Genomic DNA, 17,194 nt, shown 5'->3' on the forward strand with positions numbered 1-17,194 from the left:
TGGGGCCGGTGCCCAAGGGCAGACGACGGTGCAGGCCCCATGCTTCCCCTCTGGCTTGGATCCCGAGATGCTGCCGTGCACGGGAGCAAACACGGCAGCGGCTCCAGGAGCTCAGCGCGCCGGCAGCTGAGACAGAACAGGGAGGAGCAGCCTGACCGTGGGGCAGGAGGTGGTGCGCGGGGCCACGAAACGCTACGCAGCAGTGTCCGTGGAACAGAGCTCCACGCAGAATGCTCCCCGCCGCTTCGCTCGGCAATGAAGTGCCCTCACGGGGCGCTGGCAGGCCTGCGCCAGGCCCTCCTGGGGGCTGACAAGGCCGTCACCCCCGCGTTGCTCCCATTAAGTGAGACAAGGGGCAGGAGCCTGCGCCCCAAGCCGTGCCCGCGCGGTTAGGGGAGCCGCACGGAGGCAGCACCCGTGTAAGAAACTCTCACTTGTTTCCGAGCGCAGGTCCCGAGAGCAGGGGGGACGGTTGTGGGGAGACAGCAGTGAGGGCTGAGGTTGGAGGAATGTCTTCTGTTAAACTAGGGAGGCACCGCTGCTTGCAATGCACTAGGCGTCTGTCCCGAAGGGAAGGAATACCTTTCTCACAGGAAAACAGATGTCACGTTGGTCACTGACGTCACCACCGCTGGCTCCAGGAACTGCCTGCCCCTCGGCCTCCCTCCGAGCTGAGCCCTTCAGTCCTGCGGGTCCAACCCGAGAGGCCACAGCATCAGAGGTTTGCGAAGCGGGAAGGAGGAGGCAGCGTTTCAGGGAGGCCTGTGGGCAGTGAGTGGAGCAGCGGGGAAGTGACCATCACTCATCAGGAGAGAAGGGAGCCACCCTGACGGCAGGCTGGGCGGGGCCCAGGCTCGGCTCCTAAGTGACTTGCTCACCGTTGGGTGGGTGTCTCAACTCCTTGTCTCAGGAAGTCACCGCCCTCCGTGTTGAGTTGTGTGGAATCTGAACTAGAACTCGGGAAGCCGGTGCTCGGGGACAACCACGATACCATCACCCAGGAAGGGGAAATGTAGTGAGACTCGAGCTTTGGCTTAACAGGCATCCTTTTATGAACTTTTAAAATAACTTTAAGATGCTACTTAGAACCTATTTCGAGTCCAAATTCTCTCACACTTTTTCTGAGTTGCTCTGATCACTTTAACACTTTCAGCTTTGATGTTCCAAATCCTATGCCCTGGAGGCAGTGCGGGCAGGAAGACAGCGGCACCCGGTCACAGGGGAGCGCCGAAGTAACTGCAGGAAGGAGGTGGAGGCCCTGACTCTGAGCTGGAATTTCATACACTTTTCTGGTCTTTCTAAAAATAGGAAACATCCCGTGAAACTGAAGTCAGATGCTTTAACTTCAGCCTGCAAGACGCGTATTTCAATTTCCCATGCTTCGTCATACGATGGATTAGCTCCTTGAAATGTGTCAGTTGAACTTGAAGTTACGCAATTGCTCTACACAGGCCTCGGCTGTACCTCTGCCCTGCACAGCCATTTCCATTGTGGTAATAACCTTTAGTGTTTACATGTTGAGAAGGCTTTGGGAAAAAATTCTAAATTGTGTCATTTATTCTTCAGTCAAAACAGCCAAACAGAGGTTTAAATGTGGGTATGTTTGGGGGCAGAGAGAGATGAGTGAAGGCATGAAACTGCGAGGCCATATGCTAATGTTTGGTATGAAAGTGCATGAAAGATGAGCGTTTTTTGTGGACAACCATGAACTTGGGTGAGGGGCTGTTATTTGGTCGCAGGACAAAAAGGCTGCTGCCCAAGTAGCACAGAGGAGGGGCGGGTGCGGGGTGTGCTTTGCCAGGACTGCCAATGAGAGCCAGCTCGTGGCCCCAGGCAGAGCGGAGACCTGAGGCAGTGCCTTGGTTCGGGGGCTCAGTTAGTTGAGTGTCATCCATACACCAGAGGGTTATGAGTTTGATCCCCGGTTGGGAAGCATATGGGAGACAACTGATTGATGTTTCTTTTCCTCCCTTCCTTTCTCTCTAAAATCAACTAAAAACACAAAACCTTTTGCTTGATGTAGTCCCATGTTATTTTTAATGCATTTTGAATTGATTTTTGTACGTGGTGTAAGCAAGTGGTCCATGTTCACTTTTATCACGTGGCTACCGTTTTTCCAGCACCACTTACTGAAGAGACTGTCCCTACACCATTGTGTAGCCTCACCTTTGTGTAGACTGACCACAGAAGCGAGGACTTATTTTTGGGCTCTACTGATCTGTTTTTATGCCAGAGCCATACTGTTTTGATTACAGTAGCTTTATAATATCGTTTGATATCAAGGAGCATGCCACCTCCCACTTTGCTCTTAAAATTTCTTGGGCTATTTGGGTCTTTTGTGGTTGTACATCAATTTTAGAATTGGTTGTTCTGAGAATGCCACTGGTATTTTAATGGCATTGCTTTGGGTAGTATGGAAATTTTAACAATATAATCCTTCTAATCCAGCGGTTCTCAACCTGTGGGTCGTGACCCCTTTGGGGGTCAAACGACCCTTTCACACGAGTCGCCTAAGACCATCGGGAAACACATATATAATTACGTACTGTTTTTGTGATTAATCACTATGCTTTAATTATGTTCAGTTTGTAACAATGAAACTGGGGGTCACCACAACATGAGGGACTGTATTAAAGGGTCGCGGCATTAGGAAGGTTGAGAACCACTGTTCTAATCAATGAGCAAGGGACAGCCTTCCATTTATTTGTATCTTGTTCAAATTTTCTTCAGTGTCGTATAGGTTTCAGAGAATAAGTCTTTCACCCCTTTGATTTAATTTATTCCTATGTATTTTATGTTTTAAAAAAATACATATTTTATTGATTTCAGAGACAGAGAGAGAGGGAGAAACATCTATAAACTAGTATATAAAAGGCTAAGCAACCATCTGACCGTCTGGTAGCTATGATGCACACTGACCACCAGGGGGCAGATGCTCAACACAGGAGCTGCCAAGCCTCAGTGACCTGGCAGCAGTGGTTCTGGGGTGACACACCCCGAAACCAGAGAGGAGGGAACCCGATTCTGGGGTGCATCACCTGAGAACTGCCCTCTTGCACCCTGGAACCCCTTGGGGGATGTGGGAGAGCTGGTTTTGGCCTGACCTACAGGCCAGGCCGAGGGACCCCACCTGCCAGAGGGACCCCGCTAATTCTGCAGACACCCTTAGAGCCACGCTGCCGCCCTAGGTGTGGCCAGCTGAGAAGGGCCCACAGGAGGTTGGCTCCAGGGCGTGTCTAGCCACATCTCACCCAGTCCCGCCGGGCCAACCACCTTCTAATTAATTTCCTTTCAATGTGCACGAATCCGTGCACCAAGGAACTAGTCAATGATAAGAGAGAACCACTGATCAGCTGCCTCCTGCACGCCCTCCACTGGGGATCAAGTTCAGAACCCAGGCATGTGCCCCGACCAAGAATCAAACTGTGACCTCCTGGTTCATAGGTCAATGCTCAACCACTGAGCCACACCAGCCAGGCTATTTTATGCTTTTTGACAGAACTGTAAATGGGACTGTTTTATTAATGTGTCCTTCTGATGGTTCCTTATTGGTATACAGAAATGCAACTGACCTCTGAGCATGGCTGACAGGAAGAGCTGGGGCCGAGTCATGAAGAGCTGTATAGCTTTATTATGAGTTAGGAAATGTCCACATTAAATGCACTATCCTACAAATAATAACCTATGAGTGTACACAAAATGACTGAGCTAACATTATTTAGTACTTCTGATACTTCCATTAAATTCAACTTCGTTACAAACATTAAACCACACAAGCTATTTACAAACCACCTGCCACATGTACATCAGGTGGGCAGCGTGGCCATCCTCTTCCTCAGCTCAGCTGCCTTCCCCTCCAGCTCAGCACAGCCCTCCTCGGCCGCCTTCCCAATGCCGTCATGGTATTTCTCCAGAGCCCCTTTCAAGGTCAGAAATATTTCCTAAGTGGAAAGTGAGATGGAATGAGTCTATGCAGCCATCTAAACTGAAAATGAGTTACAAGAATCATGGTCTGATTCCTATTTATTAATACCACGTGCACACACACGCGCGTCTATTCTCACTAAAAAACCCTCTACAAGCCAGACAGACACGTCAACCACGTCTGCTCAGAACAAGCCTGTCCTGTCACCACGGCCTGGGTTCTGAGACATGAGGACTTAACCGTCGAGGAAACTTCCACTTTGCCGCTCTCCATGGCAAACACCAGGCACACACCTATACGGCGGTGGCAGCGAGAGCCTCTGCGCAGGACCCGCCGTCACTGAAGGCCTGCACAGACTCACTACGAGCCCACGGGGTGGGAAATGCCCCAGCCTCCTCTGGCCAGGCTGCTCCACCAGCAAGAATGAGTTTTCACCCAAACCCACATGCATGTGCTGAACATGAAGAAACATGAAAGCAAAAGTTTTCAGCCTGAAGACGGTTTCTTCCATCTCATACTTAGCCAATGCAATTTTGATCTTTTATTATTTATTTTTAAAATTCTCAAACCTTGTGCTGGGGCCCTGACCAGAGTATGCCGGAGGTTCAAGGCCCACTCGCCATTCGCATGCGTGTAGGCAAGGACACAGCACATTACTAGGTTAAAGGCCCCTTTGCCCTATGCATGCGCGAGGGCAATGCCTCAGCAGTAGCACTGTCTGTACTGCGCAAGCGCACCCTCGTGTAACCTCTTTATGTTAGTGTAGCACGAGAGTCACTAATTGGCACGAGGCCGCTTTTGTGTGAGCGTGTGTATCAGGTGCCCCTGATCAGCCAGTTGTTGGCTGCTTGTTCACAATAAAGCATGTCCCACCTGCTGTTGCCCGTGTGTTCTTCCCATTTCCTGCACCCAAGGGGGTCCAGTCCCTGGCTGAGGAACTTGCCCCTCCCACCTTGGTATGAGAATAAGTAGGATTCTGAAAGGTTATGGGAGGGGGGTCAACCTCTACTCTAGAAAACTGACGAAATCTTCAAAATGAGGTTGGCATAACTGACATCTTCAGCTGGTGAAATGACCTGAAGTTAATTTCTCATCAACACTCACCTGGGACTTCAGTTTCTCCCTCTCCGTGGTATCTTTTAGTTGCTGGATGGCAAATTTAACTTTTTGGATTTCTTGGTTAATGGTGGTTATTCGCTCATACACAGCACCTCTTTTTTCTTGAACTTTATTGCAATCTCTAAAGAAAATGGAGACAGCCGATTATAATTCCTCTTCAGCATCTAAAGGGCAAACATTTAACTGAGTCCAATTCCAAAGTGACCATGTGTCTCTGACACACCTCAGCCTTGTCTCAGGAATAAAAGCGAACGGATGACGACCCCAGTGTGGGGCTACACACGTGCCGGGCGCCCATAAGCCACATGGGTCTGAGGTCACAGTCCCCACCCAGGGTGTGCCTCGCATGCCACTGGTGGGAATGTGAGTTCAGGGCAATTCTACTGTGAGGCAGCTTGGCCACAAATCTAACGCCCAGGCTCTGCCCTTTGTTTCATCCACAGGAGGAAGAAAGCAAAGGAAATCGTCCCCCGATCCCTAACATGACACCTGACATCCCTGACACCCATCTCAACTATTCTTAGCACCTTAGCTCGGACGGGAAGGAGACTGCACCAAGGGACCCCCAGCTCACTAGCTGACAGCTACCACGAACGTTAACACTACAGCTCTTCTCTGAGCACAAAATAGGCGGTGCTGCCAGGCTGTGACAGCCCGGTGCACTGGGAGGTGCACTAGGAGGTGGACTGGGAGGTGCACTGGGAGGTGGACTGGGAGGTGCACTAGGAGGTGGACTGGGAGGTGCACTAGGAGGTGGACTAGGTGGTGGACTGGGAGGCGCACTAGGAGGTGGACTGGGAGGCACACTAGGAGGTGGACTGGGAGGTGCACTGGGAGGTGGACTGGGAGGTGCACTAGGAGGTGGACTGGGAGGTGCACTAGGAGGTGGACTAGGTGGTGGACTGGGAGGCGCACTAGGAGGTGGACTGGGAGGCACACTAGGAGGTGGACTGGGAGGTGCACTGGGAGGTGGACTGGGAGGTGCACTAGGAGGGGGACTGGGAGGTGCACTAGGAGGTGCACTAGGAGGTGGACTGGGAGGTGCACTAGGAGGTGGACTGGGAGGTACACTAGGAGGTGGACCACCTGGCCAATAGAGCATGAAGAGTTAGCACATCACAGAATTGTGACCCTGGAAAGAAATCCAGTACAGCAACATCTCCAAATCCGGACACGGCCCCCTAAGACCCGCAGCTGGCTCATCTGCTCCGCCCCTCCCTGTGCACCTTTCTGAAATGTACGGGTTTGGAACCTCAGGCAGAGCTTAGTCACCCCAGTGCCCGCCCTGCCCTGCGCCGCTCCGCACTCGATGACCGTGCGCTTGTACTGCTTGACGTCCTCGTGCTTCTTGTTGATTTTGAACTGGGCTGTGGCGAGTTTTTCCTTCTTCACGTTCATCAGCCTGCGCAAGGAATTCTCTTCCGCCTTCAGTTTCTTCAGTTCGGACTCCCCGCTCTCAATCTGGTCCTCCAGGTTCAGGTTCTGTGTCACGAGAAGGACTTAGGTCAATGCAACCAAGTAGGGTTTACAGACCGAATGAACGACTCTTTCTAGAAGAACTGCAATCAGACATGCTCTGAAAGGACATGGAACCGTTTCAGCCCTGCACCCACAGAAGCATGCAGATGGAGGAGACACCAGTAGGCAGGGACAGAGAGCGCGTGACACCCACAGGGCTTCTCTTGCTGCTTTCTCGGCAGAACTGGAACAGAGGTGCGTACAAGACCAGCTAGTGGCGAAGGAGGGGCAGGGAGGAGGGTGGCCCAGAGCTGAGAGAAGCAGGGACCTCCCCCTATTCTGCGGGCTGCCGAGGGCAGACAGGCGAGAACACGGTGGGGAACCAATAGCTCGGGCTATCTCACACCCTAACCTCTACTTCCTCACGTAAGAAAGCCCTCACAAATGCAAGGGGCGTGGCCTGGGGACAGGCAGGGTGCGAAGTGGGAAGAGTTTTCAGGTTTCTAGACGGAGAAACTTAATGCTGGCGCTGGCTCTCCACCTGCAGGGCCGACACTGTCACTAACTTTCGTCTCTAGATCTCAGGGGGCACTAGGTCACCTGGAGGAGCACTTCCAACAACTGTGAACTCGAGTTTAAAACTTCCGCTACTTTTCTCTGAAACCCAGAGCAACAAGCGATGTCAGTGACGCCACCATCCCCGCCCCTGGGGAGAGCTGGGCTGAAGAGACCAAGGAGCGCTCTGCCCCAGCACACGGCCCGCACGGCGCTGCAGGGACCTGCTGCTTTAGGACACGGTACCGGAGAGGAAAGTAAATCCCAGGCACTAACGCCCGCAACTCCAGGGAGGACAGAACAGACCTCCTTTAAGACGCCGGCCAGCTTCTCCCTGTTCTCCGCCAGGTCCTGTATTTTCTTCTGATACAGCTGCACCTCCAGCTGACAGGAGGGCAGGCCGTCCACCGAGTCGCGGTACACCTCGTACTTCTCCATCACTTCTTGCTTGGGGACAAAACGCAGAAGCCGGGTGAGAGCCTCGTCGGGACACGGCAGTGACGTCAGTGCTCGCTGGGCAGTGATGCTGCCGCGGAGCAGCAGAGCGCACTCAGACGGCCGGACAGCGCGGTCATGCCCTCTGAGCCCAGGGGTGTGGGCAGAGGAAAGCTGCCTTCATTCACCAACCCCCTCTCTGAAGCGCCTCCCAAGGTTTCTCTGATGACTTGAAAGGACTCCATTTCTGCCAACACTCCCACCACCGATTCCTCCCGGGCAGCTGCCTCCCCGATTACAATCTTAATCCTTTGTGTAAAGATGACTACTCCAGCTCATTTTTAAAAAAGACTATTTCCTCTTCTAAAACCAGAAATGAGCACTGGTGACCACACCACCCTAACAAGGGCTTCTCTCCTACCCCAGCCCCTTATCAACCAGTGGTCGTCATCAGCAAACTGCTCGTTTTCCGTGGTCTTTCTCGTACTAACAGCACCTTGCATGTCGTGGACATAACCCATCACCTGTCACGTGCTCTACAGACATGTCCCATTCCTGCACTGTTCTCTATAGCTTTTGGGTTTCCTATCTTAATTTTAAAAATCCATCCCAGACCAAGATTATATGTGTTCTCTTGAAATTTCTAAAATTGCTGAATTTTTAAATTTTAATCCCGCTAAAATGTACTTTTGCAAGTGCTGTAGGTGTAGACCCGACCCCCTCTGCTTCTGCACGAGCAGCCATTGGATGAGAACTCCTGGCTAAATCCTCCCCTCTTCTCTCAGAACATGCAGATCTCTCGGGGCTCTCGTTCCTGCTCTGTGACCTTTGTCTATTCCTGTGTAGGAATTCTTAATACTCGGGAATTACCTGCATAACAACCTCAGAGATGAACCGGAGTGTCTCTCCATAGTTAATAAAACTTGCCTCATAAAAGATGCTCAATCGTCCACCCACTTCTACTGAGTCCCACCCTACCCACCTCTTCCCACAGGAACCCAGGGGCTTTAAACACAAATCCTACCACGTCCAGCACTCCCCTCTGAAGCAGTCACTGCTGCGCCCTGGCTCTCAGGTCAAACCCAGCACCCTGAGCCTCCATCTCTGCCTAGTTTTCCATCACCTCAGGCCACTCTCCTTCTAGACATCATGCTTTGTTCCCAGAACACACCTACGACCTCGGAAACTTTGCATATGCTGTTCCCTCTGCCCAATGCAAATGTACTAGGATCACCTGTTCGTCCTTTAGATGTCAACCTCAATTCCCCTCCTGCCCGCAACCCCAATTTCCACAGGGTAAAGCAGGCTCCCTCATCAGACTACTTCAAAGCACCCATACATTTTCTGTTTGTTTCTCTTTGTGGTGATTTTTCAAAAACAGATTTTATTTCCTGGAATTTTACATTCACAGCAAAATTGAATGGAAGGCACAGAGATCTCCCATATACCTTCTGCCCCAACATGCAGACCCTACGCTTCTTCATAGTACATATTGAAACCTGTTATTATATAGTCTATAATAATAAAAGCATAATATGCTAATTAGACCAGATGCCCTTCCGGACATTCTTCCAGACGAAGCCGGGCTGCGAGGGAAGCCCAGGTCCCAGGTGCCTGCCAGCAGCCGGAGGGAAGCCCGGGTGCCAAGGGCCGGAGGGACAGTGCCAGCAGCCGGGGGAAGGAAGGCCTACTCTTCCACGAATTTCGTGCATTGGGCCTCTAGTTGGTTATAAAACTGCTTAATACTTTTCTCCCTTAAAATAAAGTACCTAAGTCTCATGAGGGTCACCCAAGGCAAAGCCTAAATAAAAAACATGTTGCCTAAGTGCACAAAAGCCTTCAAATTCTATGTCTTTACCTGAAACCCACTTTGAGAAGAGCCACAAATTAGAGATTTGGGCAAAACACTTAAGAGGGAGAGATGGACAGGTAACCAGGAAATCAGATAATTAACAAATGATTAGACAACAGTTGCCAAAAAGACAGAAACTCATTAAAATAGAAAGGAGCCTGGCTGGTGTGGCTCAGTGGATGAGCATCGACCTATGAACCTGGAGGTCATGGTTGGATTCCCGGTCAGGGCACAGGCCCAGCTTTCAGGCTGGATCCCCAGTGGGGGTGTGCAGGTGGCAGCAGATCAGTGATTCTCTCATCACTGATGTTTCTCTCTCTCCCCCTGCATCCCTTTCCTCTCTGAAATCAATAAAAAACATGTAAAATAACATTTAAAAAAGTAAAAATAAAATAAAAAGGAAACTTACCCTAGAATTTTTAAGCTTCTGGACTGTATCTTTCATTTTTTCTTTATAATTCTTTACCTTCTCTGGGGAATCCACAATTTTTGTTTTCAAACTCTCTTGTGCTTCTTTCAAAGAAACCACTGATAACTTTAGTTCATTCTGTGGAGAAAACCTTTTTATATATTAGGTATGACATTAGGTTGGAGATTTCCCATCACAATGGGAAAGAACAAGGAAGTCAGGTCCATGTTCGTGGCAGTGGGGGTGAAATTAAGTGATGGCCACAGTGTTTCCTGCCTGAGGCTCACATTCGTGTCCAGGCCCCAGGTCAAGCTCGTCCCTCAGTCCCTCAGACTCCTGCTGTGTCCTGGCCCTCCAGTGTCCAGTGGCCCCCTGCAAGCTGGTCACACAGGTCCTGTGATGGGCCATGACAGTGTGGTCCTCCTGAGGGTCACCATCTCCCCCTGCACGGCCTGTGTCCACGAGTCCTGGAAACCCTGCCCCACCCGCTCCAGTCCCTCCATCAGCAGGACACAGGCTCACACCCACATGGTCCTTGTAGTCCTTGTGCAGTTCAGCTGTTTCTCAACTGCCGGAACAACGTGGGCGTGTGACCAGTTAGTTACTTTGATCTCCCAGGACCCAAGCAAAGTAACAGCGCTGAGAAGGTGCTATGAAAAAAGTACTATTCGATTCATTTTAAGGGAAAAGACACAGGAGACATTTGACTATATTACACCCAGTTAAACACTCCTCCACACAAGCTCCCCAACCTCAATGCTGCTGAAGGGAAGGTGCTCACCAAATGCTTGGTTCTCTCTAAAACATCGGACTTCTTTTGGGCATTTCTCTCTTGCAGCAGCACCTAAGGAAAAAGCAAACACTTCCGTAAGGACTCAGAGCAGGGTTAGAGAGCCTCTCGGAGCTCTGATAAAGCCAAGGTCAGAAAGGAGCTGGGACGTTAGGCCAGGACCCTCACGCCCTCGGTCCACACTATCCGGGCCACCCCAGCCCCCGCCACAAGTACCCACAGCTCCCTTACTGAGCACTCAATGCAATAGCTGCTCCGCGTGACGGCCGCATCGGCAGCCCAGACAGAAGGAAAACAGTGCTGTGGTGCCCAAGTGGCCCGCTCTCACGGAGAGGAGAGTCCTTAGGGCTTCCTAGGTCCGATGCTGCCGTCCCCTAACTGCACTGGCAGCCTGGGCACCGCAGCAAGCCCTCCGTGCTTCTGTCTGTCTAGTGCTGCTCACGCACTCCCGCCCCCATCTGCAGAGCCGCTCTTCTCAGAGTCGAGGTCTGCCAGGACACACACCGTTTTCTGCCGGAAGTCCTGGTCCAGCCACTGCTGCAGCTCCTGGATCTCGTCGGAAAGCTGCTGGAACTCGGCCTGCTCCTCTGCTGGAACAGAACTGAGCAGAGCGGCGCCAGTTAACCCCACATGGTGCCCAGTCTGGACTGTGCGGGCCAGACTGAAGGCTCGGCCTCGCGGAACTTCCCTGGGAACACCCTCTGCCTTCAGGTCTGACTGAGATGGACCAGCTGCCTCCAGGACAGGCTCCCTCCGCTTCCCCCCTCAGGTCCTTCTTGGGGACCATCTCCGTGGGTATCGTCTGCGCACCCCACCCTCTGACCCTGACTGAGAATACGGACTCAGGGCCCCCTGCCCTGTCTGCACGGCTGTTCCATGGGACCGGCAGCGCCTTCTCTGGCCCTCCCAGGCCTCCCTAACTGACCCTCACATGCCCAGTCTCCTCCACAGGAAGGCTCTCAGGGTGAGGCTCTGAAACATGGTCTAGAATCGTTCCTTTAATTCTGTCCCCTACTGCCAGCGAGTCTGACAAGCTCTCATTTCCAGCCACCTGCGTGCATCCCGTCAGTCCCCTTATGCCCCTGGGGTCCACCTTCTACTGCCATTCCCCGAGGGCGGGTTCTATGCATGTTAGAGCCCCGCACGGCTGTGATGGACACAGACGTGCTTTGCTGCATGTGCTGCTAACACTCCCCCAGTCTGACCCTGTCGCTTGATCTGCTGCGCTAAACCCACCACGTGAACTTGAACATCTGCCTCCTGTGCTGTTTTTTAGCTACGGCTGTTCCTGAAGGCAATTCACAGGAAGGCCTGTGTAGCTACACTCAGACCCCGGCATGTGAGAAGGGGTAAAAGTCCGTCAGCTCCAAACCAGAACACACAAGACCAAGGAGCCCTAACTCGTGACGATTCTCCTCCTGTCTGGCCGGAGTCAACAAAACACCCCTCTGCTCAAGTAGAACGCTGACCACTAACGGGCCGCAGGGAGCCACTGCGCCGCTGCTCTCCTGTGCAAGCTAAACACTTCCGGGGCAGCTCCAGAGAGTGAGGTATCATTGGCACGTGCCCAGCTAATGCACTAACAGCAGGAAAGAAACAAAAGATGCATTACACCCTGAGAGTGAGAAAAAAGAAAAGGTCAACTTAAAACAGTGTATTAGGTAAGAAAGATAAGAGACTTGAGATCCACTGTAAGGCTGTCAAACGCTCACAATCTACTGTGCCTGCTTGAAGTGGCGTTTATTTTATTTGTAAATCTGCTACTTACTCCAGTTTCTCCAACTTCATTAACGCCTCCTGGTGAGCCACATTTAGCTGCTGCATTTTGTCCACAGAAGATTTCTATTAAAGCAAGTTTAGTAACTTCACATTAGCTTCCAACATAATCAGCAGCATGCTCACACATCACCTGCCAGGGCAGGCGCAAACACTCGCTCGCTACCCCTTTCACCGTCAGAAACAAGCACGTGAGACGGCACCAGGCGCTGGGACAGCGCATCAGGGATTTCTGTGCTTCCCCACACAGAAGTGTTGGTGCAGCGCCGGGAACAGCACCTGGGACAACAGTGCCTGAACACCAGTAGCTCGGTCGCCCTGAAGAGTCAGTGCTGAGTATAAGCCACAACCCAGCTTGCTCTAGTGCTAACCACAGGGGCAGCAGCCACTTGGGTGGTGGCCAGGGGAGCGTCACAGGGGTCTTTGTAGAAATGACAGATGTCTGAGCTGTGCCTCAGAGGTGAGAAGAAATGAGCCAAGCCACGGTGTATGCGCGTGTTTGGCACACACACGTCAGCTTGGGGAGCGTGTCATGGTCAGGAGGTACGAGCGTGGTATGGTCTGTGCTCAGTGTGGGGGAGCTGAGTCTGAGTGCCTGACTCGGGGCTGTGCCCACAGCTGCGGACAGAGGGGAACAGCCCTCCAAACCCTCGGAACTGTAGGATGTGCGCATCTGGGACAGGGATTTATTGGACGGAAGGCGACCATGCGGTGCGGGGCCAGCATGATAAACAAGCAGCATCAGTCAGGCCGTCACTGAGGAGCAAGCACCAATTCCAAGCCTCGGTGATTTAAGGGCACCGCTGACCTCAACAGGGACCCGGGACTCATCACGACTCTCCTCCCTGCCATCTCCTAAAACAGGAAGAGCAGCCTCAGCCACAGGAGTAAACAAGCCCAGCCTCTCCCTAACGTCCGTCCCCAAACAGCCAAGGCAGCCTCCCGGAGGTGCTCCCCGTAACTAGGCCTGCCCCTCACATACACACAGCGCGCTCGGTGCTACAGCACTCAGCCATGCGCGACAGCCGATTCACAACAGATCACTAGTTTATAACGATGCTACTGGTCTGGTCTGCGACCCCAGAATCCTTTTCAGTCTTACATATTGCCAGAGAAACTCCATGTACGTGTCCCGGCATGCTTCCCTGAAGTGGATGAAGTTGATGATCCCACTCAAAAACCGACTGGTCCGTTTAGCTTCTAAGAGAGAAAGCAAGACTCCTTAAATAAATCTTGGAAACAATATAAAAGTGGAAACTACCCTCTCCCACGTGCACTCTGCTCACAGGACACAGAACAGCGCTGGTGTGCTGGAACGGGCCAAGGCGCACTGTCTGCCCTAACTTAAAGATCAGATGATCTCTGTGTTAACAACTCAAAAAAATGTTCAGGCGAACCATGTTTCCTACAAGAAAAGGGCAGAACCAGCTTTCCTCTCCCACTTAACCCATCACAAAGCCAGACACAACGGGCTGCAGCAGCCGAGGACAGCAGCCCCGAGGGACACCGCGGCGGGGAGCCCTGTCCACGTGGCAGCCCACCGCCACCCACAGTGTCCGGGCTGCGCCCAGGGAGGAGGAGCACAGACCCACAGCTTCTGCTGAGCCATGAAGGAGGAGTTAGAGTTTGGAGAGACCGAGGCAACCAGAATTGAAACTGGCCTCTCCAAACTAAACTCCACTGCCCGCCTTCTACTCCATCTGTTCAAGGGAGAGAGAAGCGCCAGCAGTATAAGGAGGAAAAGAAAAAATCGTTTTAAAAAGACCTGAATCAAACTTTTACAATTTACAACTAGAATATGTGAAATGAAAAATCCACTCAGCAGGATTAACAGCAGACCTACAGAGGCAAGGACCAGTGAAAGGAAGGCAGCAGGAAAAGCCAGAGTCGAGCGTGAACAGAGCACCGTGTGCTGAGGGACACCCCCAAACAGCACAACGAATGAGTAAGGGGAGCCCCACAAAGAGGAGTGGCAGAGGGACCTTCATAAAATAGCCCAACACTCTCCACACTTGATAGAACTACAAGTGTATCCAAGGACGTAAGCAAATCTGAGGGAGGGGGCGGGAGGGGACACAGACAAATCCCCGAGAGGCGCACTGATAAACTGCCGAGACCTGTGGCAGGAGAAGCAGCTGGTGGCAGAAGCAGCGGGTTCGTCCAGGCTGAGGAGCGAGGGATCGGGATCACTGACCTTCACACAGAACAGCTGACGATGCCCTGGCCCCACCGGCCACAGGGCCCTGGAGGTGGGAGCCCTGCAAGATGTGGGACCTCTGCAAGGCTGCACACATCCCAGCGAAAGGATGGATTAGGCAGTGATGGAGAACCTTTTGAGCTCGGCATGTCAGCATTTTGAAAAACTCTAACTTAACTCTGGTACCGTGTCACATACAGAAATTTTTTGATATTTGCAACCATAGTAAAACAAAGATTTATATTTTTGATATATATTTTATATATTTAAATGCCATTTAACAAAGAAAAATCAACCAAAAAAATGAGTTCGCATGTGACTTCTGACATGAGCTTACTGGCACCTCTTCCTTGGAATTTCTGAGACAATCAACTCCTCTGAGAAGTCTAACTGTGGCCACTGCCAAATGCGCTTTAGTGGGAGTAAACTCTGTATGTGTCTCTAGAACCACCAAAATTAAGAGTTAGATAAAAAGTGGCTTTAGACAATGATAACCATGGAAGAACTTCCAGAAGCAGAATGAACCTCAGGAGGGACGTGGCCTTGACCCGGAAGCTGAAGACGAGTTTAAACTTAAAATCCAAAATGCACACATGCACCTGTGTGCGCGCACACACACACACGAAAGAAAACCCCTCTCATCCATCTGTGGGTGCAGCTGAAGCGGGGCTAAGGGGAAATTTATGGCACTAAGCACCTTTATTAGAAAAGAAGAAATGTCTCAAACAACAGCCTCAGTTTCTACCTTAAATAAATAAACACCAGGGGGCGGGGGGAAAGAGCAAACCCAGAGCAAGCATGAAAAGGAATAATGCTAAGCACAAAAGCCAATAAAACGGAAAACAGAAAAATCAATGAAATGAAAAGCTTTTTCTTTGAAAAGACCAACAAAATGGGAACTCCTCTAGTCAGAGGGGCCAGGGAGAAGTAAGAGTGGAGAGAGAAACTGCTTGAGTCCCAAGACTACAGAGACAGGTGAAATGATGCGGGAAGACAGGAGCAATGCTATGTTCCTACCTTGCCAACCTAAGTGGAAGGAGGAGTCCCTGGAGAATGGAGACCAGCAGAGGAGCCCTTTATTTATTAAAGAGACTAAATTCTTGCCCTGACCAGTTTGGCTCAGTGGCCAGAGCGTCGGCCTATGGACTGAAGAGTCCCAGGTTCGATTCCGGTCAAGGGCATGTACCTTGGTTGCGGGCACATCCCCAGTAGGGGGTGTGCAGGAGGCAGCTGATGGATGTTTCTCTCTCATTGATGTTTCTAACTCTCTATCCCTCTCCCTTCCTCTCTGTAAAAAATCAATAAAATATATTTTTTAAAAAAAGACTAAATTCTTAATCTGAAACCTTCCCATAGATTTCAATTATGCACTTATAATTGGCGAACTTTTATGTAGTGTCAATTACATGTCAATCAACAAAACAAAAACCAGAGAGTCAAAGAGGACAAAACAAGTTGTGAGCAGCACACCAGACCTCTTGCTCCAGGAGCCCCTGGGTGTGTGAGCATCGAAGGCAGAGGTGAGGGCACAGGAAGTCAGGACAAGCGCACCTTCTGGTACAATAGCGTGACTATTCGTGTTTTACTGAAAGACATTTTCTCCCTAGTAAACAGTACTTATACATTTACATCCGATAAAACTGAGCCCACTGTGTCACATCATAGCTTGCCCATTACTTGTATTTATACTCTCAATATACGGAACATTCTCACATGTAAGGAATTAAGAACATCTACTCAGAAAAAGAGCTTTTCTGTGGCTCTGCAAGGACAGCACTCCAATATCAGGATATAAGAGAATCATCCTTCTGAATGGGATCCTCCCTCCTTTGGGTTGTACGTTTTTCGTGGAAAAGTGTTGAGAGACTCTCACTCACTTGGGTACAGGATGTCGGCCGTCTCGAAGTCGTTCACGCGGCAGATGGGCAGAAAAGAGTTCCTGGAAGACGCAGTGGAGAAAACACTGAACAGTGTGCTGTCGATCACGCACAAGCCCAGGACAGAAACAGCTTCTTTTCAACGAGATTTCTAGATATATTCTGAACGTCAAAGGACCACGGCAGACACCCACTGTGACACTGAAATCGCCTTTTCTGTACATCACGTGAGTGCCCGTGCCAGGCACAGTGGTAGAGCCACATAAACAACGCCCACTCCTGGAGGTACTAGGACTCTCAAGAACACAACGGCCTCCAACAATTTTATGTTCACACCCCTTAAAACTGCGATTCAAAGTGCACAGGTGGAGGCAGTGAGTCATGCTCGCTGGAAGTCTACAATTTAGAATATATATGGGACAGAGTGGAGAGCAAGAGGGCAGACATTCCTCCCCAAAGAAAATCGTGTCATTAAGAAAGCTTCATGTAACGTGGATAGGGTTGGACTAAGCAAATAAAACAGCTCTCCTCACAGGTGAATAAACAGGTTGCTGACGGGTAAGAAGCCTTCCATCAAATGCGGGTACATGACGTCCGAGTTCACCGGCATCTGAAGGGGAAAACCAGAAAAATCTAAGTTACACATTAACCTGACGAAACGAGAAAAGTCTTCAAGAACCTCAACCACAGAATGAGATCACATTATATTAACTTCTCACTAAAGAAAAACAACCACAAATGGTATAGATCCTAGAGCTGTGGTTAACATTAACAACTAGGTTCAGAGGGTGTGCAAGAGCG

At 50.9% G+C, this 17,194-nt stretch overlaps 1 protein-coding gene across 1 annotated transcript in view; it reads right to left on the reverse strand.

Annotated features, from left to right (window-relative positions):
* Positions 1–3,611: 3,611 nt before the first annotated feature.
* The window catches only part of NUF2 (NUF2, NDC80 kinetochore complex component), a 15,556-nt gene continuing 1,973 nt past the window's right edge, over positions 3,612–17,194 (reverse strand). The window contains exons 3-13 of the mRNA XM_006774991.2: positions 16,927–17,003; positions 16,394–16,455; positions 13,422–13,519; positions 12,312–12,385; positions 11,048–11,144; positions 10,535–10,597; positions 9,754–9,891; positions 7,364–7,504; positions 6,351–6,526; positions 5,030–5,165; positions 3,612–3,941 (exon numbers count right to left, since the gene is read on the reverse strand). Coding sequence (XP_006775054.1) covers positions 3,807–3,941; positions 5,030–5,165; positions 6,351–6,526; positions 7,364–7,504; positions 9,754–9,891; positions 10,535–10,597; positions 11,048–11,144; positions 12,312–12,385; positions 13,422–13,519; positions 16,394–16,455; positions 16,927–17,003 — 1,197 coding nt within the window. The 3' untranslated portion in view covers positions 3,612–3,806. The remainder of the gene's footprint in view (positions 3,942–5,029; positions 5,166–6,350; positions 6,527–7,363; positions 7,505–9,753; positions 9,892–10,534; positions 10,598–11,047; positions 11,145–12,311; positions 12,386–13,421; positions 13,520–16,393; positions 16,456–16,926; positions 17,004–17,194) is intronic.

Source organism: Myotis davidii, unplaced genomic scaffold, assembly GCF_000327345.1.
Source record: "Myotis davidii unplaced genomic scaffold, ASM32734v1 scaffold668, whole genome shotgun sequence".
Lineage (NCBI taxonomy): Eukaryota > Metazoa > Chordata > Mammalia > Chiroptera > Vespertilionidae > Myotis > Myotis davidii.